This window comes from Mirounga angustirostris, unplaced genomic scaffold (genome assembly GCF_029215605.1).
Source record: "Mirounga angustirostris isolate CCGP_5_RB_7025 unplaced genomic scaffold, mMirAng1.0.hap1 SCAF_4, whole genome shotgun sequence".
Lineage (NCBI taxonomy): Eukaryota > Metazoa > Chordata > Mammalia > Carnivora > Phocidae > Mirounga > Mirounga angustirostris.
This window is the reverse complement of record NW_026991712.1, coordinates 91,517,570-91,545,040: the sequence shown is the minus strand read 5'-3', so window position 1 is coordinate 91,545,040 and position 27,471 is coordinate 91,517,570. Positions and strand designations below refer to the sequence as shown.

The 27,471-nt window shown below is 40.6% G+C and overlaps 1 protein-coding gene across 4 annotated transcripts in view; it reads right to left on the bottom strand.

Annotated features, from left to right (window-relative positions):
* The window catches only part of SPAG17 (sperm associated antigen 17), a 233,117-nt gene that overhangs the window by 147,484 nt on the left and 58,162 nt on the right, over positions 1–27,471 (bottom strand). For 3 of the 4 annotated variants that reach the window (XM_064588562.1, XM_064588560.1, XM_064588559.1), the window contains 6 exons: positions 23,066–23,197; positions 9,398–9,584; positions 7,677–7,871; positions 5,068–5,249; positions 1,284–1,445; positions 92–164 (listed from right to left, as the gene is read on the bottom strand). In XM_064588562.1, coding sequence (XP_064444632.1) covers positions 92–164; positions 1,284–1,445; positions 5,068–5,249; positions 7,677–7,871; positions 9,398–9,584; positions 23,066–23,197 — 931 coding nt within the window. The remainder of the gene's footprint in view (positions 1–91; positions 165–1,283; positions 1,446–5,067; positions 5,250–7,676; positions 7,872–9,397; positions 9,585–23,065; positions 23,198–27,471) is intronic. The other variant, XM_064588561.1, reaches the window with a different exon arrangement.

Sequence of the window (27,471 nt, the reverse complement as noted above, 5' to 3'; positions counted from 1 at the left end):
AGGTGGAGGGATGTCTGAAAGCAAGATGGAGGACAGCCAGTAGTCCTTAATGCACTAGCTCACCATGTTGGTCTTCGGGTTTCATACGTGCCTGATGGGGGCGCTTGTGGTTCCTCATTCTGTGCTTTCTTCTTGCCAGGGGTTGGAGCAACAGGTTGTGGTGCCTAAAAGTAGAAGAATTCAAAAGAGACGACTGAGATATCCAGATGAGATGCTTTCGTCAAATGCGGGTATGATGGGGTCTGACAGGATTCTGAGATTGTATGATGTTCACACCACAGAATCATTGGCTAATATTAGGAGCAAACGAAAGGGTTTTGTCTGAGGAAGGGAAGAAGTTAACAGGTATGGACACTTTTCAGTTTTCCCTAAAAGAGCCTATTGAGCAATTGCCAGGAAAGGGATGGGAAGATGGGGCACTGGTCCCTGGGTGACTCAGAATCACACCATTCTCCCTTTCTGAGTCCTTCAATGGTTCCCCATCACCTTCCAGGAACAACCCAAACTCTTTAACTCAGCACCAAAGGACATCTGCTTCCATTTTCCAGTGGGAGTTTGTGTTGTTGTTCTCCATTTTGCACTACTACCTGGGAGCACAGACTTATCCTGTAGTCCTGGCTTGTGCCCTAATAGTTCTTTCCTTTGACCCCATGTCTGTGTACATCCACCTTTGCCCCTTTCTTGAGAATGCCTTTCTGTCCCTTCTTCCACCAGGCTTTCCTGTAGGCAAATCACACATAGCCTTCACCACATCACTTACCCGGCTGGGTGAGGCTCTCCTGACTCCTCCCTCTCCCCTGCTGTTCCTCTCCAGGTCAGGTTAGGTACCAAATTTTCAGTGTTTCTCCTGCAGCTTGAGCTGACTGTTCTCACTATGCTATGTTGAAACCACCGTTGACATGACTGCCATCCTCTTTAAAAGTTAACCTCAACAAGGGGGACAGGGGAGGAGTCTTGTTCATTATTGCCAGCACCTTGTGCAAGGCTAGCACATGGTAGGTGCTAAATATATACCATGATTAATTTATCAATAGCCCTCTTCTTGTTCCAGGTGCTGAACGTGGCTTCTAGCATCAACTCTCCATGTGGCAGGTAGTTAGGGAGCTTTAGTGTTGTGCCTGGGGGCCTCTCCTTGTTCCCACCCTCACGACTTAAATCCCAGCAGGCAGAATTTCCTTCCTACAAGTATTTATGTAATTTTTCCTTCGTGTGTTTTACAAATGTGAAAATCAATTTGTTCAGTTGATCATTCAGCCCACTAAAGACATCCCAGAATGTGCTACCTCAGTAATTGACAGGGCTTCCAAGATAGGTTTCTCATTAACCACTTGTGGGATATTGATAAGGTGCATGCTTTCCAGATAGTGTTGGTGCTGCCTCTTCCAATCCAGGGTGTCATACATCAAACAGGCAATATTTTCAAAAATATCGGTACCCAATTCCAGCTACAGGTGAGAAAATTAATGACAGTTAGTTATTAGTGTTTTGTTGTTGGAATCAGATGTATAGTTCATTTCCCTCTTAACAGCTAAACCAAGCACTTCCCCAAATCACTGAATCCCAGCCATGGTGAGTGAGTCTTCATTTGTTGAACCCTTCTTGACCATCTTGTTCACCACAATGCAGACTGTTCCCTTTGGAGGGTCGTATGGCTGCATAATACTGTAAGAGTCTAATGAATGCTTCAACTAAGTGAAAAACACCCTGTCCATTAATTTCAGCAACGTGGCCTATATTCTGATGTCTCAATTTCTAAAACAACATATTAGATAGGTAATTTCAATATCTCTTCTTTTTTTTTAAAGATTTTATTTATTTATTTAATTGACACAGAGAGAGAGAGAGAGAGAGAGAGAGAGACAGCGAGAGAGGGAACACAAGCAGGGGTAGTGGGAGAGGGAGAAGCAGGCTTCCCACTGAGCAGGGAGCCCGATGTGGGGCTCGATCCCAGGACCCTGGGATCATGACCTGAGCCGAAGGCGGTCGCTTAACCAACTGAGCCACCCAGGCACCCCTCAATATCTCTTCTGTGCTACCGTCAGAGGAAAAAACCCCTAAGATATAGATAGTCTACTGCTTTTGTATCTAATACCCACAAGTTTTATTATCTAGCAAGCAAATTGTAGATCAGATACCCCTATTTCTTTTGCTTTTATTTCCAGAACTGGAAAAGTACTGTTATCACTAGGTCTGCCTGCCTGAAAGCAAAGAAGCATTAAGTAGGCTTATCCTAGATCTGAGTTACAGAGGTAAGGTAGGATGAGATAGCTTCTTGGGGGGCCAGTGAATCACAGTCTGGCAGGAGTCCAGGGAAGTGCGAGCTCTGCCCACCTTCAAGGTACAGCTGCCAGTCTGGGCTTCACGTGCCTACACTAGGACTGAGCATTCTTCAGTTAAGTTTCAACCTGCTAGTCGTCCACCCAAATTCTGGCACAGAAACACGTTTTTGTTTGTATTTATGAGAAATATGGTAGGACTTCTGCCCCTTCTGATCCCTTAGCTTAACTAGTTTATTCATTTTTAAAATCAAACAGCAGATCACTTGCTAAAAGCCAGAAAATTATTTCAGCAGCCAAGGTCTTAACTTGAGATGTTGCAGATGTCTTACATGAGCAGTTAGCACTTCTTGATGGGCATTTATTTGATGTAAACCTTTCGTTACCTTTTGTTCAGCAAAAATATAGCCTGCTTGTTTGCAGACAAAGTACAAAGGTACTAATGCTTTCTGTCTTCCAGGGAGGAAGAGGACTCCTTGGCTGGCTTCTGCTTTGGATATGAGGCTATTACCAACTTACATATATAGCTGAGTGTGTGACATTATGTATCCACACCATGTAGTTAGTTTATTTCTACGAGAAGTAGATTTATTACTTTTATGTTTCTCAGGTGATCTAAATTTTAATGTGAACTTTGTTCTTCAATATTAAACCCAATGGCCTTTCTTTTCAAATCCAACTCCATGACTGAACTGTTTTCAAGGCTCTCTTTCCCCATCATCTTCAATGCTGGGTTGTTCACCCACAAATCATACCTTATATAGGCATGCTTGGGCTCTAAAAAAAAATACTGAAGTTGGACCCAGACCAGTTGGTCTGACATGAAGAAGATATTCAATAAAAACTTGCAAATTGATTGATAGGCGATCAATGTGTCCAGCTGGGCAGCACAGCCATAAATGGCTCACCAGATGACTGAATGTTTTCATTCTTGACGATTACTTTCATGGCCCAACTAGATGCCCTCGATGGTAACTTTCTAGTTCGGAGGTCAGGAATATTGTACCATAACTAGTATTTCCACTGAGATGATAATATTTTTTTTAACATAAAACTTTCTGAACTTTAATTGCCACTTAAATTCTTCTACTCTATATTTAAAAAAAATAGTCAATTCACTTTCTTTAAAAATGGAGTGATTAAAATCTTCTAATGAACATAAAATTGTAGACACTGGAGGAGGAGCAGGGTGCTGGGAATGGTGCTGGGTCTTTCGAAGCTGTGATTGTGTGCCTTGGTGTTACGACATCTGTGTACTGAAGGTGCAATGGGATGTACTCAGCTCTTGTCAGTCCATACCTGGGGGGTAAATAAAATACAAAGAAGAGAGCCCTAACTAGAGCAAGAGCAAAAGATGCTTGGCCTGAGGCTGCCTTCGAAGACTCTTTTTATTGTTTCCTCTGAATTATGGTTCAGGAATTATATGGCTGTGATCTCCTATGCCCTCTTGAACCAAAAATGTATGCAAGTTCTTGAGATGGTATGACATGAAACAGTAAAGGACAGAAGGTAGTGCCTTCTTTTCTGAACTCAGGTTTAGGAGGCAGAAGTGAAAAACAAAACAGAAAAGATGAAGATATCTAGATGAAGCAGGAGACAGAGGCCAAGCCAAGGGAGCTTGTTGTAACCAGTTTTGCTTAAACCAAGCTCTGCCTTCAGCCACAGCTTCTTTATGCTTAGCTTCTTTTCCATGTATAGGACAAGGCTAATATTTATTCTTACTTTTGGCAAGGTATCAGGATTCAGTGTTCTGTTTCTACATAGTGACATCTAATGCTTTATGTTGACAGTCTTAATAACTCAAACTGATCTGTATATTGTTACTTATTCAAATCCTGTCCACCCTTCAAGGTTCAAATCTGGGTCTCCCTCTCCTCAGAGTTTTCCTTACTTCACCATGTGCACATCCACCTCAAGGTTACGCAATCAGAGACTCTGGTCGTGAGAAATGTTCACACTCCAACCCCGGGGCCTCTGTTTGTTGGAATGGGGGATCAACCAGAAAGAGACCTGAGAAGTTTTGTGTAACAGCGATGCCTGGATATCTTCCACAACATGCGTGAGAAGTAGTCACTCAGCCTTCTTTTTAAAAACACCCTAGTGTATCAAACATTTGCTATTACGCTGTGATACATCCCATTTCTTCTTTTTCTGAATTAGTAGGAAATTTAGTGTGTGTTCCACATAACTGAGCACATAGGTGTATGGCACCTTGAACACCGCTTCTCTGTTTCATGGTTTTGGTCATGCCTTTCTGTAAGATCCTCAGTAGCAGGGACCAGTAAATGCTCTCAGAAAACACCTGTTAATTGTTGGGGTGGGGCCAAGTCATCCTATTAGATAGACCTTGCCCACCAAATATATTAAAAATACAATTTTGGCAATAAAATTAAGGACCCAGAAAACCAATATTTTGAACTGATACATTAAAAAAAAGAAAACAATGTAATTTGAAAAACTGTAAAATTACTATTATATGTTATATATTAAGACTACTGCCAAGAACGTGGTTGATGTATGACTCAAAGCCACCTGCCACCAAATAAAAGAATTACCATCCTTCATTTCCATCTCCATCTTATTCTTTGCCATTAACTCATACACTAAAAGCTAAAGAACCAGGCTGTAACCATCACTGGGCTTTGAGTGTTGTCACTGTCTTGAAGAAAAGGAGTCAAGCACAAAGCTATGTATATAGTCAGTGCTCAATAAATGTCTGTGGAATGAATGAATATGATAAATGAAACCACACTACCACATGTCCAAACCACTCACAAATCCATGTACTAACCATCATTTCGCCGTCCGCCCAGTCAGAAGGGTAGTTATTTGCCTTGACCATGTATTCAAGTCGAGCAACATCAAAGAGATTTGTTTCAGGTTTCTCATTATTCAGAATTGGTTCCAGGTACTTCCAGAAAATTTCAAGTTCTCTTATGGCATTCTCTTTCTTCGCTTTCTCCACCTCTGTGTCTAATTATAGCAACATGTTAATACAACAAAATGAGAATGTTGAATTTCTTCCCACTTTAAGTGGACATGGTGAGTTATATGCATTGCAAGATGTCTGTGCAGTAGCAGGAGAGGCAAATAAAGAAATATAATTTTGAGAAGGTTTCAAACTTGGGCTATACAATTATGAAACCAGAGGATTTTACTTCTGAAATTGATATTAAACATGAGCCTATCCCACCCCTTCATTTTACACTTGAAGCCCAGAAACATTATGATAAGGTCACACATTTGCAGAGCTAAATATGTTCGATATTTCCATCATCCTTAGATTGCATCTATGTGGGAGCAGTTTTGCTGCCAAATCACTTTTTGACCATCTCAGTGTGTTTGTTTCATAACTGGTTAGAACTGCTGTTGATCCAATTCTCCATCCCACATGGCTAAAAATAGACCGGATCAATGACTGATGCCTCAGTTAACCCTTGGTCACATTCAAATAGCTACAGGCTTCTCTGGACATCTGTGCTCTGACTAAAATCATGACAGATTCCCATAAAGTTACACATGAAATTTTGCCTAAAATATTAATGTTTATTAGACCTATAACTAAATAGGTTCTACTACTAAGACCTCAGGATTCTATCATAAAGTCTATTTTTCCGTGATTTTATTTCTATATATTAAATATTTTTTACAGAGAGGCTATGCACTTATGGAACATTTTCTCACTGGCTTCAGTAAGTTATTTAATGTTACAACTATCTTTTGAGACAGTCAGGAGGAGCTGGGTCTGAATCTCAACTCCTTTACTTAATAGCTGCCTCTAGGCTGAGTGTCCTTTTGGTAAAATGGAAAAATAGATCTTCCTCAACTTACAGTGGGGATGGAGCTATAGCCCAATAAACGCATTGTAAATTGAACATTTGAAAGTGATATAATACACCCAACCTACTGAGCATCATAGCTTAGCCTAGCCTACCTTAAGCATGCTCAGAACATTTACCTTAGCCTACAGTTGGACAAAATCATCTAACACAAAGCCTCTTCTATAATACAGGGCTGCATATCTCATGTAATTTGTTGAACACTGTACTAAAAGTGAGAGACAGAATGGCTGTGTGGGTCCAGAATGTTGTCAGTGTATTGGTAGTTTTCCCTCGTGTCACGTGTGTGACTGTGAGCTGCCACCACCCAGAGTCACAAGAGAGGATCATACAGCATGTTGTTAGTCTGGGCAGAAAATCGAAATTCAAACTTCAAAGTATGGTTTCTACTGAATGCGTACCTCTTTCACACCATCATAAAGTTCAAAAATTAAGTCATCGTGAGTTGGGGACTGTCTGTAATAACACACATTTCCAAGGATGGTAGTGGAAAGAACATAAATCAATGTGTTCAAAGCCCTTAGAACTAAGTCTAGTCCCAAGGCAACTGCCCAATAAATGGTAGCTTTTACTATCCTCAGTGGTAGTAATTTCTAACTTGGAAGAGCAAATTTTTTTTTAAGATTTTATTTATTTATTTGAGAGTGAGGGAAAGAGAGAGAGCATGAGCAGGGGGAGGGGCAGAGGGAGAAGCAGACTCCCCACTGAGCAGGGAGCCCGATGCGGGGCTCGATCCCAGGACCCCGGGATCATGACCTGAGCCGAAGGCAGATGCTTAACTGACTGAGCCACCCAGGAGCACCCTGGAACAGCAGATTTTTAAAATGCAGTGTTATAGAAATTGGGATGTGGTTGTGTGGATTACAAAACACTGTGCAAATGATATTATTAATAAATAACAATAAAAGCAACAGCGTATGGCAGAAAATCTTGGACTTCCAGGTCACACAGGCTTACACCGAATCCATTTCTATCACCTAAAGTATGTAGTAACTTTCAGTTCCCTTCCCACAGTGGTATTCTAGCACAACTCCCTTAGATGAAGACCCTGTGGCCCCAAATGGCTGAATGCTCATGTGGATGGGACCTCACCCCACAGCTTCCTAGTCTAAAGCTGGGAAGACAGAGTGCCCTCTCTGATTTATCACAATAAGCCAGAAGCAAAGCAGAGCAAGAATCCAAGGCTATGACCTCCCTTGGGCCACGTGGTGACTGTGGCTTCTGGAAGAACACATTATCTACAGTTGATCTATCCAGCCCACACATTCAGTAAAAGTTATCGGTTAAATGTTCCTGAGAAATGTAGTTAGATAACCAAGTCTTCTGACCCATAGTCCATGTTTTCTGGGGCTGCACAGGGATATAAACAGAGTATGATTTTAATTTGCAAAATTTACAGCACCTGGCTAGTGCAAGCAGAATAAAGAGCAAATCAAAGTCTTAAAAGGATTTAATAACGAATGTATTGTATGACTCTTTTTTGGACAGAAAATTCTATTTGTACTTTACAGATTGTGGATAATATTGAGAGCTTTGGTCAGTTGTGTAGCAGACTGCATACCTTCTGGCTGAAGAAGAGCTTCCTGCTGCAGGCTAACTGCTGCCAGGTGTGTCTGCAGAGGTTCATAATTCTCTGAAGATATTTTAATCACGCTGCTTATGGGAATGCCAAGCTCAGTCATAATCGCTAATAGCTGAGGATTGTTGAAGCCCACAACTAAAATGTAATGCTGGGCACCATCATCTGGCTCATCGTCTGTTCAAAATAAGGAAGAGCGGCCGTCATTTTAAAAGAGAACAGGTTGCACCCAGCCAGTTCGATGGCTACATACATTATGCATGCGTTTATAATACCTCTGGCTCGCCAAAAACAGTCCAGTTGGCTGGAATGCAGGCCTTTGACTGGTTTTCATTATTACCCTTCCAGTAAGAAGGCTGTGGCCATTTTACAAAATATTAAATCACTTTTGTAAATGAGATAGAGTCATAATAGAAGGACAAACATACATGGGGCTTGTGCTCATGGAAAATGTGTGCTTGGGTTTTTGTAAACAGAAAAAGGCTTAGGCTGTGATTTTTTTTTTTTGGTTCAATCTCTTTTGAGCAACATCTGGCTTTACTCCTGAATTACGAGTAGCTGCAGCTTTTTGTGGTATTTTATAAGTAGAGGTGTTTACAGGAGAGGGAAATATCGAATATGGACGTGCCCCCTACCAAAGTATTCTGTGTATTTACGTCAATAGGTGTGAATGCTGAGTGTGGGTTACAGAGCAATAATATATTTCTTGCATTAAATTTTTAAAATATATTGTGCACTTTCCTAACATTTTTTCCCTCTACTTAGCCCTGGCTACACTGTTTTATTAATGTTAAAACACTGAGTTTCTCCTAGACTGTGAGATTCAGAGAGATAAAAATAATTGTTATACTTTCATAGTCATGCTAGATAGTACATGAAAACATTAAACCCCACAATAGCCCATTAAGATAAATTTACAAATAATGCAATATGCACAAACTTTTAATTTTTAAGTAATAATTTTTCTTCTATCCCTAAACAAATCTGTGTTGATATTGCCTATGGAAACCAAAATATCATGGCTTCTGAGTCTCGGGGATTTAGAGTGCAGCTATGTCTGGGGAGTCCAAGTGACAAGGGGTGTGAAAGGCCTGCCATCTCATTTAAATGGGATGCAAATAATAAGAGGAAGCTCCATTTGTGTCCAAGGGCAGATGGCAATGAATTACTCACAGGCTGCACAGGTTAAACCAGTTTTACATCAATAATCAAAAATGAGAGGAAATTCTAGTTGCTCTAAGAGAAGCTAATAGTGGGAGAATTTGAGGTCAGGTCAGGAAGCTGTGTGCTCTGTGTGAGTCCCAAATTAACTGGTCTGATTTTATCACCATCGTATTTCATGCATTACAATCATCACTTTCTAGTTTGCCTCATAATTATGTCTGACTTTTTAAAATGTTCCGAATAAGGTAGTAAGCTACTTGGTGGCACAATCAGCTCGTTAGTTCATCCTTCATTTGCGTTATGGAAACAGGCCCACAGCAAGACACAAGCTAAATAAATATTTGCTGAAAACATAAATGAATTGCAAAAAGCAATATTTTCCTATTAGGGTATCATGGGTGGTATGTGATTTCTGGTTTTATAAAGAGCGAAAAGCCTGGGAAAGATTAAGCGTCATTATTGGAATGATTTCTCAAGTTACTTTGTAGATTGGAAGGCAGGAAGTGAAAGGTAACCCACAGGAGGAGCATCTCACTGACCGATGTAACGTTTGGTGTCATCGTCTTCTCCCCTCCGTTTTAATAGCGTGGTTTTTTTCACTGTTGTGTTTGCCTCAGGCTGATCCTTTCCCTTTCCTTTGGCAACCTTGGCACTTGAGGTCTTCTTCTCCTTGGGAGATTTTGCTTTCCCTTTATCCTTTTCTACCTTGAATCTATCTTCTATTACCTGGAAAGAGAGAATACTTTTCTCCAAATCATACGGTGAGCAAACAACAGTTTTTCTACTGTTGGGCAAATTAATTCTTTATTTTGTTCAATTGCTTGTTTACTCATTTATTTTTCAGGTAGTCCTTCTTCATGCCAGGATAGTGGAGATCCCAGATTGGGCCCACGTTGTGATAAGGCAGATCTATGCATGAGGACTGAGGGGTGAGTACTAGGAGACCTTTTACACAAGTGGCTTTCTAGAAGAGAATTCATCCTCTAAGAGAGTCAAGCATGGGCCTATAAACTACCTCAGTTTTGGGGGGTAGGGCTAGTGGGGGATTCTGAGTACCTTGTGATGGCAGGAACTTAGGTTTATCTTGCAGCCTAACCCTGGGGAGTCTCGGTCTGAGTCTTAGAGAGAGGTTGGCTTGTTCATTAAAAACAAAAGTTTAAAAAAAAACACATGGTGCAGCCCCTCTGGAAAACAGTATGGAGGTTCTTCAAAAAGTTAAAAATAGAGCTACCCTACAACCCAGCAATTACACGACGAGGTATTTATCCAAAGGATATAAACATAGTGATTCGAAGGGGCACATGCACCCAATGTTTATAGCAGCAATCTCCACAATAGCCAAACTATGGAAAGACAGAAAAAGCCCAGATGTCCACCAACAGATGAATGGATAAAGAAGAGGTGATATATGTATGTATATATATATATATATATATATATATACATATATACACATATATATATATGACCTCTTCTTTATCTATCTATATATATACACACATTTATATATATATATGTATATATATATATCACGTCTTCTTTATATATATACACACATTTATATATATATGTATATATATATATCACCTCTTCTTTATATATATATATATATATATATACACACACACATATATATATAATACACATTTATATATCTATGGAATATATATCTATGGAATATATATATATATAGAGAGAGAGAGACCTATATATATATGTGTGTGTATATATGTGTGTGTGTGTGTGTGTGTATATATATATATATATATATATGTAAGTATAATGGAATATTACTTAGCCATCAAAAAGAATGCAATCTTGCCATTTGCAATGATGTGGATGGAACTAGAGGGTATTATGCTAAGTGAAATAAGTCAGTCAGAAAAGACAAATACCATATGATTTCACTCATATATGGAATTTAAGAAACAAATCAGATGAACATAGGGGAAGGGAAGGAAAAATAAAGTAAGATGAACATTGAGAGAGAGGCAAACCATAAGAGATGCTAACTCTAGGAAACAAATTGAGGGTTGCTAGAAGAAAGGTGGCTGGGGGGGAGGGGGCAATTGGGTGATGGGCATTAAAGAGGGCACTTGAGGGGCGCCTGGGTGGCTCAGTTGGTTAAGCGACTGCCTTCGGCTCAGGTCATGATCCTGGAGTCCCTGGATCGAGTCCTGCATTGGGCTCCCTGCTCAGCGGGGAGTCTGCTTCTCCCTCTGACCCTCCCCCCTCTCATGTGCTTGCTCTCTCTCATTCTCTCTCTCTCAAATAAATAAAATCTTTAAAAAAAAAAAAAGAGGGCACTTGATGTAATTAGCACTGGGTGTTATATGCCACTGATGAATCACTAAGTTCTACTTCTGGAACTAATAAAAAAAAAGTTAAAAAAACCCAGAAAGAATAGTTTTCTCTAAAATCTCCTTGATAAAGTTTTTCAAAGTTTAAGTAGTGTATTAACAAGTTTTAAAGGTTAAAAGATTCTTTGGGGAACCTAACACCAACAAATTATTTTTATTATAATGCTAATTAAAAATGTATAGACATAATCAATGGTTGCTATTTGATACATTCAAAGATGGGATCAACGCAAAACAGAGCAAACTCTTTACACATTGTTCTGGAGCATATTTAGACTGCCATATACCATGTAAAGACCCAATTTTCCCACCATTTTTTTCTTTTCACACAATTGCTGAAATCTTTGCTCATTATTTCATAATGTAATACACTTTCAATGCATTTGTTTATAAATACAAATAGGTTGTGTTCATTAAAACTATGTGTCAGTATTGGATCATAAGGTGGTCATACAGAAGATCCGGAATATGCTTATATTATTTGTTTTTTCCATACTCCACACAATTGGAACAACAAAATAAAAAAGAAATTATTGTAGCAACATCTGGGTTCTCTATTTTCCTGAGATCAAGAAATCAAATTTGAAAAATTCCATTGTAATACATTAGAGACAAGGAGAGTAGAAGGTATGTGGCTTTGGCACCCAGCTAACAGAATGTACCACAGAAGGGGAGAGAAGCATTTCTTTAGTCCATGTATCTTCTGGATGTTGAGGGCTCCAGAGAACAGTTTAGCTTTGGCACCTAGAAGGGTCAGAGGTACAAATGGATTCTCCACGCGGGCCTAGCGCCTGGGGCTCTAGTGGTGGGGAAACTCTGTCTCCTCAGCAGTAGCAGAAAGCATCAGAGGAGGCTGCCGATGTCCCTACTAGCTTTGGGTGGAGGCAGAAAGGAGTGCACAAGGTAAGGCGCAGAGGTCTGAAAAGCCCTAGCATTTCTTTCTGCACCAGATATAAACTGGTGCATAAGCTACCGCTGGGCTTGTCCCCTTGAGCTCCTAGCCTACTGGGGAGGAAAGAGGCAAAAAAAGCACATATGCAAACTGGCAAAAATATAACTACGAAGTTTCATGACTTTTATGAAGGGTAAAACCCAATGATAGGCACACAATTGAGGAAACCTCTCTAATAGGTTGGTTGGTGATGGAGGGCCTCTCTGAGGAGGTGACATTTGAATGAAGACCTGAAAGATGAGGAGTCATCCGTGGGAGAGGCGAGGAAAAGACAAAGTGTGTGCATGAAGGCCCTGAGCTATAAAGGAGATAGGTATGTTCAAGGGACTGATAAAGAGGTGAGGATAGCAGGAGAATAGTGGGCAAGGGAGAGAATGCCCCAAGCTGAGGTTGGGGAGGCAGGGCATGGGCCAGGTCTTTGGAGGTGGGGCTAACAAGTTTATATGTTATTAAAAATGCAATGGGAATCGGGCGCCTGGGTAGCTCAGTTGGTTAAGCGACTGCCTTCGGCTCAGGTCATGATCCTGGAGTCCCGGGATCGAGCTCCGCATCGGGCTCCCTGCTCAGCGGGGAGTCTGCTTCTCCCTCTGACCCTCCCCACTCTCATGCTCTCTCTATCTCATTCTCTCTCTCAAATAAATAAATAAAATCTTTAAAAAAAATGCAATGGGAAGACCATAAAGAGTTTTAAGTGGAGAAGTAACTGTGATTTTGCAAGATAAGAAACAAGAAGACTAGGAAGGAAGCTCTCTAGTAATGGTCCAGAAAAGACCTAATAGTGTCTCAGATTACAGAGATAGAGAAGTTGGGGTGAGAGATGGCTTTTACTTAAGGTGAGCTGACGGACTCTTCAGAGGACCATGTTAACTTTGAAATGCCACCAAATGTCAGGAGGAAGTCAAGTACACATGTTGTCTTCTGAGAAGAGAGATTGGCTGGAGTTATAAATTCGGATGTGTGTCACATATAGATAGTGATTGATTGACTGGAAGAGAGGAGATGCCCTAGGTGAGCAAGATGTCAGTGGATGAGTGCATGGCAGGGGCGTATGAGGTCCAGTCAGGAGATGTGTTCACCATCTGATGGAATGGCCCAGCAGAGAGGGAGACATTGAAGATGGTGGGGGGTGGGGGGGGGTGGGGAGGGGAGAGATAAGACCCTTGAGGAGGTAAGATGGGACCAGATCAAGAGAATGTGTCCATTTCCTTTGCTAGGAGGAAAGGCCATTTCTCAGTTTAATAAGAGGAGCAAGAAGGGAGGGTGGCTGGGTTCAAGAAAGAGAGAGGTCTTGATGGTGTTAAGGGAATGTTTCAATTTTGTCAAGTGAAGGATTGAGGCACAGTTCTTGGCTGAGTACAGGCAAGTACAAGGTAAGAAGTTTTGAAAAGAGACGGTAACGTGAGTCATGTCAGAACGTGGGAGGGCAAGCTTAGTGAAGAAATATGGTAGAACTCTCTGCCAGCTTTGAGAGCTTGTTGGAAATTTTGAGATTGTTAATTTAAAATGAAACCAGAGCACAAGTCAGTGCCCCTAAGTCCAATTAGCTTAGAGGCATTGGCAAGACTCATGCAGGTGCTCAAACAGCCACACTTGGATCATGGTAAATCCACTGAAGTGGAACACTCCCATGTAGCTCCTTGGTGGACAGCTAGCCTTGCCACAGAGAAGTCCTAACTCTGCCATCAAAAGCTTCCAGAAACTTCCACAGCTGTGATTTTATATAAAATCTCAGGGTGATCTTTAGAACTGAAAAGGAGAAACTGTTTCAGGTTAAATTATTCTCAAGTTCACCCAGAAGAATAAACATGGATATGGTCATACATCCATTCGCTTATTCTTTCTTTCCAAAAAATACTGCCGAGTACAGAGGATGTTTAAAACTAGTTTCTTTATCCTTTTCCTGATACGACCGGTCGTTCAAGGGCCCTTTAGCCCTGCTGGCTCTCCTAGGTGGGATATGAACACCTGTGCGGCCACATAGCTCCCATCCTTTTGGAGTCTCTTTGGCAAGGTTGGGGTTCTATACGGTAAGGAACTCCCTGAGTCCTTGATTCTGTAAGGTTTCTTGGGACCCCAGAGAGAGCAGGGCTGATCACAACCAAAATGTAAAATTAGCAATAAATTACAGAGACTCAGCTCTGTAGTACGACAGGTGCTTTCTAGACATCATCATCTTTCATTTGTTCTCCAAATGCAACCTGCGAGATGGGTAGTTTTGTTCACATTGTATAAATGATGACACACAGTTTGCCCTCAGATACCCCACCATGGTAGAGACACAAGCGGGTTTGACCTCAAAGCCTAAACTCATTTTATTTCTCTGCTTCTGTTAGTCTCAGTCTTTGATTTCGTCCCACCTTCTTTCCCAGGCCTTCTGCCCTCTGTTTACTCTGTCTTTCCAGGGGCTAAATAACACTATTTGCTGGATGCTCTTTTGTTTCTCCATAGCTTTACCTCCCTCACCTTTTCTTTCTGTTGAGTGGCCTCTTCTTTTTCTCTATTTCTTTTTGCTTTTGCATTCCCTTAACAAGGTGAAGCTTGGTTGCCTGGAGAAAAGCATCTTTTTAAACACATTTCCATTGACACTGAAATTATCAATATTTACCTCCTTCCTTTCATGAAAGTATCTTAAAAATACCTATAAATCCTGATTCATTTAAGTAGCTTTTTTTAAATTATAAAAATAATAATCACTATTGAAAAATCTGAAAGCATATAAAGCTGCCACAAAACCACCAGAGAAGATGAGTGAAGAAGATATTTAGTGCGTTCTTTCAAATTATGTTTATGCACCATTTTAACATCATTGTTACTGTTCTCGCTACACAATTTAGTGTTCTGCATTTTCCATTTTTCCATTTAACAATGATGTTATCTTCAATGGGTAGAATTTCAAGAAGATTACATAGTAATCTATGTAAAGAATTTCCTTAGGTAGAGCGACTCTGTATGTACTTTCCTGGTGCAGAGACATCATACTGTGGAGAAACAGAAGCAAATGGAAGTACCTAGGTTATTCTGGGCCCCAGATCCAGGCAGAGAAGTCTTTGGTGGATTTCTGAACATGTTGCCCCACCCAGTCCCTTTTGCTCTCTGGTGTCTAACTCTAGTTGTGGTCCCCCACTTCTCCTATATTCCATCTATTCCTCATGCCTTCAAGTCTCCATACTTGAACTGAACCAGGACAGTCCCTTTGTCCCTGAGGTTCTTGACAATGATGACTGGCCCCTATTTTGGTCAAAAAGTGACACATCGCTTTTCTACCAAACCCCAATCATAGCAAAATCACCTCCTGTCTTCTTCCCTCCCCTCTATTCTCTCATATCATAAGCCCCTCCCCCTATGAGTTTGTATCTTGAGATTTGGAGATGGGGGTTGGTGGCAGGGAGTGAACCAGATTAGCTGAGCATTCACCAAATTCGACCCCTTCCTAAATCATAAACTAAAATTTGTTCACACCAACTTTTCTTCTGGCTGGGTAGCATGTTCTCATTCTACAGTCGTCTGCACAAAACTTAACTCAGGGGGATCTTGCCAATTTAAGACAAAAATTTAGGAGGGGTGTATCCTAAAGGCCCCTCTTTCCACCATGTTTGGGGAACACATGTTCCCCAGCATATGAAGGCAGAGTCAAGTTCCTTACAGAGTACATTTTCTTTCAAACACACTGCTACAAAAAGCATCTGGATGCCCCCTACTGTGAGAAGGCTGTGGCTAGGCACAGAGATTTCTTACCCAGTTAAGCTACATAACAGATGCGGGGCTCTTATTTTAGCCACAACCAAAAGAAGTATTAGCATGTCACATACTTAGTTGAGTATCAAGCGACACTTATCTAGAATCCTCAGTCTTGTTATTCTCACTTTTTTTTAAGGGGAAAAATACAAAATTCTCCTTCTCTCTAACAGGGCAACCTAGTTATTTGACACTTCAAAAGATTTTAGATTGTATTTTATTTTCTAAATGGCCCTTGATGCCAACATTCAAATGCCTTCAAATACCTTCAGAAACTTTGACAGATATTTGTTATGTTATCACAATAAAAGGGAGGCTAATAGTAAAAGTCAGTGGAACTGTTAGTAAATAGCTCTACTTTGTCATTTTTTATAGATAACAGCGCATCTACATATTTGTGTAGTACATTGTGATTTCACATATCTTCTGTCATAAGATTCCCACAATAATATTATTAAGGATATAGATAAGAAAACATGTTCATGGTGGTTAAGTAACTAAGTCAATATTATTATGTGGCTTATGAGAAACTAGGTCTGTCTTCTGAATGTTACTTCAGATCTCTTTCAAGAGATTACTCTGCCTCACAAACGATCTATTCTTATGGTCACAGATGATAAGAAGAAAATAGATGGGCTGAAAGAAATCTATGCATCAAGTATGGTTGAGAGTAGATTAAGCAATATTAAATAGATTTATTTTCATGAAACTCCTCCATCTTTAATAAGCTAATGTGCTGTTAAATCTCCAAGAGTTGTGCATAATACATGGTGGTTTCCAAGTTCATTTGATGGGGGGGAGGGGGGGAGGGAAGGAGGCTTTTTTTTTTTTTTTTTTTTTTAATGAAGAACTGGGTCTAAATGCTTCTAGAACCTACTTTGGAAACACAGGTTATGGGAACATTCTGAGGCCCAATTAATCCATTTCTATAAACCAATGCTAGAGAAATTATCCAAAATATGAAGAATTCTATACTATAAAGATGTTGATAACAACATTGCTTGTTATAAAAAATATGGAAATAACTGAAACGTTTAATAATAGAGGAATGGTTAAGATAATTATGGTAGTCATAGAATATCCTACAACCAACAATAATGATAGATGTGGATGCTGAGGTAATGAGTAAAATTATGATATATTTTAATTTATGATTATGTAAAGAAACAAATTCACAGAAAGAAACATAATCAGAATGTTAACATTAATTGTAATGGCGTCATGGCATTATGAACACGTTGTTTTTCCTTTTCTATCTTTTCTATTTATTTGTTCCCCTCTGCTCTCCTCCCTGCTCCCCTGCCAAACAGAAAACATAATGCACTTGAGTTAGGAGCTTGCCCTTCCAGACAGCTGCTGTTGTGTAGAAAAGGTAAGTCTAGGCATGTTGTGGGCTCACTTGACCCAATGATGCAATCTTCAGAACCCTGCGGAACACCCTGGGGTGCCATACTGCCGTCTTCAGGTGCCATTCCTAATGCACTGAATCAAAATATGGCCATGACTGTGGTTGGTGATGGTGTGGCGGGGGGGGGGGCGGGGGGGGCGGGGCTGATGTCTATCTGCTGTCTCTCTCCTGCAGGATTCTATGTGACTCAGAGGTTTTAACAGTGGATCAGCCAGTGTAGTCCTACCTCAACATGCAGAAGGGCAGAGAGGAGGGTGAGGCTGTTTGGAATAATCTCAGGAAGTCTAGTTCTAAGAGATAGCCCCAAATACCAGGTGATTTTTGGACAGGGGGAATGGGACCAGAAATGAAGTCAGAATTCCCCTGGGAACCAGTGGTTGCTTAGCTCTATGGGTTTTGTCTTTGGAGAGCTCTGTTCCTTTCCTTGACTTGTGCCCACACTTCCCCTCAGGATGTTGTAGGCAGTGTAATTAGTGGGACCAGATGACTGATGATAGATCATTGAGCAAAGCCATGCCTCCTACCGGGAAACATCTCTGGGCAGGCACTCTACTGAGTGTGAGTCAAGTGTGCCATTGTGCATAATTATTGAGACACATTCTGAAGGCGTCTGTACAGTGGTTAGGAACATGATCTTTGGTGTCTGACAGTTTTGGATGTGATTCCCAGCTACACCTATGAGTAGCTATTTAACCTTGGGGAAGTTGCTTAGCTTTTCACACCTTCAGTTTCCCCATCTGAAAGTCAAGAATAATACTCTGTACCTCATAAAGTCTTTTGAAAGATTAAATGATATAACACGTGTAAAGAGCTTAGTATAATGCCAAAGAGTCAATAATGGTACTAATATTATCCTTAGCTGTTGTAACTAGCTATTTGTATTTAAAAATACTACTCTATTTTATTTTTTTTTAAAGGGAGAGGAAACATAAGCAGGGGGAGCGGGAGAGGGAGAAGCAGGCTTCCCGCGGAGCAGGGAGCCCGATGCGGGGCTCGATCCCAGGACCCTGGGATCATGACCTGAGCCGAAGGCAGACGCTTAACGACTGAGCCACCCAGGCACCCCAGTACTCTATTTTAAATATAGGTGTTTCTTTATATCTTTTCCTGAAGTCCATAAAAAAGTTTTCATTAATTAAAAGCACCCCAATTAGGAAAACACTTCTCTTCTACAGACCAGTTCGCCAGGGAGTCATTGACTATCTACCCTGAACTGCTGAATTGTTTAGCTCTTTAGATCCAACGGTTTGTTGGTAGTATCCTCATTTTGATAATTCAGCTTCAAAGAATTCCATCTAGTTAGTGAGGCAAGTTATTCCTTTCCTGGAGCCACACGGGTCCCTCTAAACTGAGTTTCTGCTCTTCCTCTGTTTGATTTCTTAAAATAGTTTTTGAAGATTTTAACCACAACTGACTCAAAACTAACCAGCCTGTAATTTCCTGGTATGTCCCTATGGCCTTTCTTTTAAAACAAAACACACACACAAAATGGCATTACATTGGCTGGTTTCCAGTACTTTGGGGTTTCAACTGGAGTGAGCTCTAAAACGTCTGTGAAAGTTACCCTCATTTCTCTTTGTCTCTCCTTCGGAGCAGCAGGCTTTGGGTTGTTTGTGGCTTCAGCATGATGTCTTGCCACATTTACGTACTTTTAATTTGGGGTTGCTTTAAGAAAAGTTTACCAATACCATCTCGGCATAGTTCTTGACTGCCGACCTTCCTTCTCTCCAATTCTAGTACTTTGGAAAATAAAGCAACAGGTACTAAGTATATGAGCCCGAAAGAGACAGCACTGTTCTGCTTTTACAAGAAGGATATGCTAAAAATATTCAAGAAACTATGGACTGGTTATTTGAATTCACAAATTAAAAGCACAGTTAGAATATATTTGGATCTTTTCCTAAAACCTATGCAAATTTTCTGAACTGGACGCAGAGGCATAGGAAGACTAGATTTAGTTTAGCTCATTATTTAAATGATTAATTTTTGTATTATAGCCATTTTGCATCTCTTTTTTTATGAGTGTTTCCTTTTAGTTGAATTCTCAATATATTTTATTTTATTTTTTTTTAAAGATTTTATTTATTCATTTGAGACACAGAGATACAGAGAGAGAGAGAGAAAGCATGAGCAGGGAGAGAGGCAGAGGCAGAGGGAGAAGCAGGCTCCTCGCTGAGCCAAGAGCCCTATGTGGGGCTCGATCCCAGGACCCTGGGATCATGACCTGAGCTGAAGGCAGACACTTAACCATCTGAGCCACCCAGGCGCCCCTAATTCTCAATATATTTTAAATATATTCACAATAAAGTGCTTTGGCTTTAAATAAATGTTTAAGTTAATATATATTGTGGAAGTTGGGGTGAAACAGAAGTGAAAATGTGAACTATGCTATAATATTTAGATAATGACTACATTAAAACACTCAGAATAGAAACCAAATAATTTAAAAATTATAATGAATGTTATGAAAATGTATGTGCCTAGTATGTCGTTTCTTTAAATACTTGTTTCAATAAATGTTTGTTAAGTTAATAATTAACGACAGATTGACAATGATAGAACTAAAAATGCACAATAAATTGTTGCGATAATGATATGCGCAAGGAAGGAAAAGTCATTTCTAAACAAAACACTCTCGTTCAGATTTTAAGATATAACAAAATCTAATTTGGGATTAACGGAATGAAAGAGTCATTCAGAAATTCTGAAATTCTAAAATATATTTATAGCAATAGAATATGTTTTCTTCATGTATATTTGGGAGGAACCAATAAGGTGTTTCCAAATAGATCAGAGTTTTCAAATATTTTCAACTTAATTGCAATTAGAGGCAGGCATTTGCCTTTCAGAAATTCATGTGCTAAAGGCTTCAAAACTCTTCCTCTAAAAAATATCTTTGCTTGTATTATTTTTTATAATATGAATTAGCCAGCAAACTTTCCTCATGGACAAAGCAAATGTAATGGTAAGCAGAGCCCACACTAAAGTGCTACAAATTATTAAAATCAGTGGAATCTAAAAAAATGGTATTTTTACTGTATTTGGCAATTGGAGCTATATTATTCACCACTTATTTTTCTTTTTCGCCACCTATTTTTTTTTTTTTAAAGATGTTATTTATTTATTTGACAGAGAGAGACACAGCAAGAGAGTGAACACAAGCAGGGGGAGTGGGAGAGGGAGAAGCAGGCTTCCCGCGGAACAGGGAGCCCGAGGCGGGGCTCGATCCCAGGACCCTGAGATCATGACCTGAGCCGAAGGCAGACGCTTAACGACTGAGCCACCCAGGCGCCCCTTCGCCCCTATTTTTAAGAAAAATTTTGGTTGATTAAAACAGGATCAAACATATAATGATCTATTTATTTCACTGGGGGTAAAGGAAAGGGACCTAATTATATTAGCTATTTTTGTCCACATCTTCTCCCTAGTCTTTTCGGTAATTACCTGCTATGGATATTTTTTAAGCATTCATTTTTAAAAATATAATTCTGAAAATCAGCAAAGGAGATACAAAACACGATTTGGGTTGCACAGTTGTCAACAACATAATTAGCATTTGAAAGAAAACATCTACATACATTTCAGGTTGCTGTTAAAAGCTGAAGAGAGAGTCAGTGCCCTTGTAGGAATCTCAGAATCCCATCCTGGGTTCAGGAAAAGGAAGAAACTGGGTCAAGTCCTCTTTTCTTTTTCACATTTTCTAATCCACAGCATGGGTCAATTTCCCATACTTTATACTTATTTTATTTTATGCCAAGCTCACTGGCTGACAAGCATTAACCTCAATTGTTCTAACTGACTGGTTGGGTGGTGGTGTTGAAATGAACAGAGATTATATCATCCCTCCCAACAACTCTCTTCATCTTGCCTTTACCATGAGTATTTTCTGGAGAGTACTCCGTTCCAATCAGTTTTCATCAATTTACTTAGCACTTACTCATATGGTTGCAACTGAGAGATTTGGGGCTAGTGTTTTTGGGAGCCCAATCTAAGGAAGACATCAAATTAGACTATGTAATTGTTGGCTCTTGATTGCTCAGAGTTCTCTTAGGCATCTATTACATATATATATATGTGTATATATATATATATATATATATACACACACACACACACACACACACACACACACATATATATGCATAAATATAAATCTAAAATTCAAGCCCCAATTCCTTTAGATTTTTGAATTTTCAAAAAATAAACTAAGATTATTTCCATATCTTCAGAATCTCAGAACTGTATTACTATAGTTCACATTTCAAAGAAATGCTGAGCAAAATCACTGCAGAAATATTTTTATATTGTTGCTAGCTTTAAAGACTTTTCCTGAGCTGCCAGGATATTCCATGTACTGTTACTTAAAATTCGAGAATTGATTTCTAAAACTTATTCCTATTACAAACAATTGCTGACTTAAAATAGTTGGCAAACAAGTAAACTGATACTCTGTAGCATGTTAGGTATGTTTCCCCCTGCTGTGGGAAAGCACAGAGCAAACAGAAGGTGCAGAGATTTTCACAGGACTCACAGTCTACTTCTTATAATTCAGATTCCCACGTGACATGGGAATTTAAAAACGCAAGAAAAGATGTTTCTATACTAGTTTCAATTTTTCCGATTTTTCTTCTGCCGAGTCTTAATGTCCCCAAGTATTTCTTAAGGTACAAATCTCCCGAACATGATGAAGAGAGCTTCGATAGATGGAAAACTAGACCATCATTTGTGTTCGTATGAGTAGAATTTTCCCCAGGAACAATACGTGCCTCCCTAGTAAGATGCTATATGGGGAATCTTTTTGAAAAACATAAAGCTCTCTACTGCAAATCTAAGGTGGCATTATTATTTTGTCATACAATTATCCTGTCAAGAGTCCAATTCAAATAGGAAACCTCAATTTGGGGGTCTCGAAAAGGTATTACTGAAACATGTTCCCTTTTCTCTTTCTTCTTCCAAGAACTGATTTTACCTCTTCCACCAAGAGGCATAAAGAAACAGCTTATGTGGAAATCCATCTCATATACACATGTGCCCACACACACATTACACATGTACGTACAAAAGCATTTGGCTTTCCAAAAACATTTCAGCATGACTGGGAAAATAAGAAAAACCTCTCTTATTTTGAGTAATGATAATAACAAATGGGTTTGAACCTGGCATCATTTTGCTAAAGGTATTTTAGGCTATTTTTTTTTTCAGATGAAAATATGAATCTTTGGAAAACACACAGATTGATTTCCATCGGCAAATGAAAAACCTACATGTGAAGAAATAATCAGGTGTACGATATGGGAGTAGAAGTGATGGATTGCTGCTGAAATATTCAGATTATGATGAAGGGACAGATACAGCCTGCTAGTTTAATGGAAGTCCTACTGAATATCAGATAAAATATTTTAAATAGAGCCTGACTTTGCAGGTTTTTTCACATGACATTTACTTCTCCTGATTCCGTCTCTCCTTGAGTCCCTTCTTTGACACTAGCATGGAAATAGACTACTAGGAAAACCACCTCAGGCATATGCTCTGACTGTTGTCCTATTTCTACACGAGGGAATTTATTTTTAATACGTCTGCCTTTGAGAAAACAGAATTCCTCCAATGGATCTTTGCATGGCTTTTCCCTGTTATCGAGGTGACAGCTGACTGTGTCAGGTAACACTTAATGGAAGGCTTATGAAGAGAGGAAGTGACCTGGAGAAACCTGGCTCCGTTTTCACTCTTTAGAAGACCCACCATCATACAGTACCTTCTTTTCATTTTCCCGTCGCTGCTGGTCCTTCATTTTAATCTGGAGAAGCTGAAATTTCAAGAGTTTCCCTATCAGTGGTAGAGTTAATTTCTCTCCGCTGTCCATAATTGCCTTTGCTGCTATTAACACCTATGAAGAAACACAATTAATAGGAAAAGTGGCATTTTGTAACCTTTGGCTCAGTCTGTTGGTGATGAAAAGATGAAATGGTATTTCAGTTTTGTAATATTTGTCTTACTGCAAAGGTGCCTCACTGCTGGCCAAAAGAATTAGAGAAAAATGTCCCATTGCCATAGAGGAGGGTATTTACCTTCTACTTTACAGAAATTGGGTTGTCTGAAAATGAACTTATTTTTCCAATGAGGCAGAGAGTGCTTCCCACGATGGTGCTAGACTCAGACTCCAAAAAAGGGGTAGAGGAAAGATATGCCGGGGCTCCCTATAGGATGACTGATAGGTCAGTTTCGTGCTACAGAAAGTCTATTGTTTGGCATAGCCAATCTTCTAAGCTGTCAAACTTTGACTTATTACGACAGCATAAATTAAATAGGGTTTTATAATAATGGAAATAGCCATGTTAGCAATCTTTTACTTCTTGGTGACCAAATTCAAATGAAAGATAAAAACTGCTTGACACAGAGGTGCCATAGGAAAAGTTCCTTGCCCGCCCCCTTGCAATTTAATGTTGATCCTGTTGGTATGCAGCCTAATTGGGGTGAAATGAGGTTATTGAGTTTTCTTTGGGTGACGACAGCCACTAGGAACATACAGCTGTATTGTCCAGATGTGTGGCACTGACAGCCTGTTTTATGACCGTGCTTTTTACAGCTTGTTTCCCCTAAATTTCACACAACTCTCTAACATCTGGGCCCTTTTCCTTGGAGCCCTATAACCACTTTATTTACTGCAAAAAAATAAAATCATGTAAAATATACCATAAAACGTTGTTATGCGTTTCTCTGTATTCACGTCCTCTCCCTAATAAAGTTCACCTCTGCCGGAAGCACTGTCACAAAAGTAATCTGGTCAAAGTATTTTTCGACTTTTGTTTTTAAGCAAGCATTACACTTTATTTATAACCTTGAGATGAATTAGGTGTTACTAAAATGTTCTGACATGTTGCTTTTCTCCCCCCTCATGCCCCCCCAACCTCCCCCCCTCCCGCCCCTTCCAGCAATTACTCCTCGGGCGCATATGGTGTCAATTTCAGACCCTCTGTCTCAGACAATGACTGTGCACACTCATCTCATCAGGCTGCGTCTTGTCTGAGGTTTATACCAGCTCTTGGTCAGGGCTTTCCTGACCGATCCGGTTCCTGATGACTTTCCACTTTGCCAAAGGAAATAGTGGAAAGAAGGGGAGATGGCTATTTTGCTTCTAACTGCGGAAGGCCCTGTGGATTATTCCAAGCCAAAATGTAACTGGACCTCTTAGAGACCGTGTTGCATCGCAGAAGGGGAAGGGACAGGGAAAAGGACTCCTCTAAAGCTGCTATTTCTGAAAACCAAAGGAACAAACTGAGTGTCAGAAATCTTTGCGTGTGTCTAAGCAAACACCCTCCCCGGAGCAGAGCGCTTGGCTTTTTATAGCAGTTCTGCTCCTGCTTCCACGATTTAGGGAAAGGGACCTGACGGCTGTGATTTCTGGGAGCAGGAAAGCATGAGGGTACACCTGCAGGGCCTCACCATTTAATGATGACCAGATTCAAGAGGGGAGTCCTAAAGGAACAGATGGTCACACTTTAAATGAAAGCTGTCCAATTGGGTCCAGCCCCAAGGGTAGATGTATTTGGTTTGAAATGACATTTTTCAGTACCAGTTCAACAGTGTGCTGACAGTCAGGCTGTTTTGTGACATCTGGTTCAAAATACACAAATTTGGGTTTTAAGAAACTCACAGCAGTCTAGTACGGGGCGTTTCCCGGTAATACAAATATAATGACATCGTTGAAGGGAAGTCAACACTGGAATGGGTTACCCAAGAGTGGTGTGGAGTCTCTTTTCCTGATGACCTGTGAACACAGGATATTTACCTTTGTCTGGGATGGTTTGGGTGAAGCCTGCCTGGCGTCATGGTGATGGATGGGATGTCTCTGGAATTGCTTTCTAATCCCGTGTCTCTGTGAGTCTATGAATGTTACCTCACTGTGTTAAAATGTATTCAAAGCACAACAAAATGTCCCGAGAGAAAGGTATTTTGCAGGCCATAAAAGTTATTTCTGGTCCATCTGAAACTGTCTGTACAGAGCTTGTTTAAAACAAAAATCTGGCATGGCATCAAAGTAATAGTGATATCCTACTGGGAAATGGGGAGATTAGTGATGGGAAGTGTCACTGGAATCGCTGGTACCTGTGTTCTTCTGATGCATGGACACACAGTGAGTCAGAGAAGTGGCAGGGCAAGGCAGCATTGAGGAGGGCCTGATGGACGCTCCCTCCTCCCTGAACAGCCCCCGGGCAGCCCATGCAGAGGCAGGCTCCATGCCAATAACGCACAGCAGTGCACATGGCACTGTGAGCAGGGGCAGAAACCAGGCACGTCTGTCCTTCTCCAGGGCTGCTCAGAGGATACTTGACTCCCGCACGTGCCATTTTCCCTGTGTGCTTCCCCCAAAGGGAATGACGGTGTGAATCCTCGGGACAATTTTTTTTTTTTAAAGATTTTATTTATTTATTTGACAGAGAGAGACACAGTGAGAGAGGGAACACAAGCAGGGGGAGTGGGAGAGGGAGAAGCAGGCTTCCTGCAGAGCAGGGAGCCCGATGTGGGGCTTGATCCCAGGACCCTGGGGTCACAACCTAAACGGAAGGCAGATGCTTAACCGACTGAGCCACCCAGGTGCCCCAATCCTTGGGATAATTCATGAAAATGAAAGTCTCTACTGAACTCAGAATCTGAGACTGAAAATTTTTATGGTTTGTGGGTCACCCCCAGGAGAGGCAGAGAAAGAAAGTTATTTACAAATTCATTTCTGCTGAAAAGTCTTTCTTCTCACACTCCATGATTCACAATTATACCCTATCAGGAGTCAGTGGTTTGGTCTCAGATGAAAAACAATTCCTTAGAGGGCCTTTATTCAAAAGATGAGTCTTTGAGGGAAGAAGAAAAAACTGCATTTAGAAGGAAGTGCAACTCTTCATGGAACATTCCAGAAAGACTTTCCTTCCTCACCTTACTTGAAGTAATTGACATAACAAACAAACCTCTAACCTTCCATCATTGTAAAGGCTACTCGTCCAGTATCTAACCAATGTGTGTGCATGCACATGCACATGTGTGTGCGTGTGCTGGGGAGACACACTGACAAGGGTGGTAGGTATTGGGATGATAAAGGATACAAGAGAAAATGGGAACCATCAGCTGGTCAGCGTTGGGGAATAATCAGACAAAAACCGGAGCTTCCAGAGTGAGGCAGAAAAATAGTCCTAAGTGGGTTAAAACCTGGGTACTCATCAAGCCTAAATACCAAATAAATGAGCCTGGCATGAGCCAGAAACTTAAAAACAGGTCTTATGGGCAAACGAGACTCATTAAAATGGAGTAAAACTGTTGCCAGGTGAGGCCTGCATGTGTCTCCTGGACCTATTCGGGCCAGGCCCTGGGGCCTGCCAGGGCTGGGGCGGGGGGAAGTCCAGGCCAATCAACCAGAGGTGTTTTGTTCTGGGAAAGCCTGCTGTAAGAGGAAACTTAGCTTGGGAGTGCAGCTGAGGAAAGAAGACACATCTGCATTCTCACATCTGTGAAGATCTTATTTTGAGGGTAGATGCCCTTTGTCTGTTAGAAAATGCATGATTCTGAGCATACTAAGAAATAAAAACATTTCGCTCTTTATCACTGACCTGGCTCAAAGACTTATGTCATATTTACTATCTAATGAGCTGGTCCAACAAAAATATATCAAATGGGCCAAATTCTTTCCCTGCCTGGGGATCAGGCCCACCCACAGACACCTCCCTTTCCCTCCTCTCTGTGCTTCCTCCCATGTTAGCAGTAAGCACAGCATCTGCCTGGACAACAGTTAGAATTGCTTCACAGATGCCCGTGGAAACCTAATGCATGCTTGTGTGCAAGTGTGGGCACATGCAAACACATAGGCCTACACGCATATGTATGTGTACGTGTAGATATGACAGATGATACATAGGTAGATAGACGGATGGATGGATAGATGATAGCTAGGACTTCATGAGGTCTGCGGCCTGGTTTCCCCCGTGAGCTTACAAGGACGCATACAGAGCAGCTTGAATCATTGCCAACTGGGTCATGCTCAATACAGGTGAGTTCTGAGGCAGGATAAAGATTTTGGATCTGCATTTCTCCTGCTTGGAGCAGGCCACAGAAGAAGGCGGTGGAGGGGAGGGAAAAGTGTGGTTATGAGGGGCAGAGGAGGGTGCGGTGATGGGA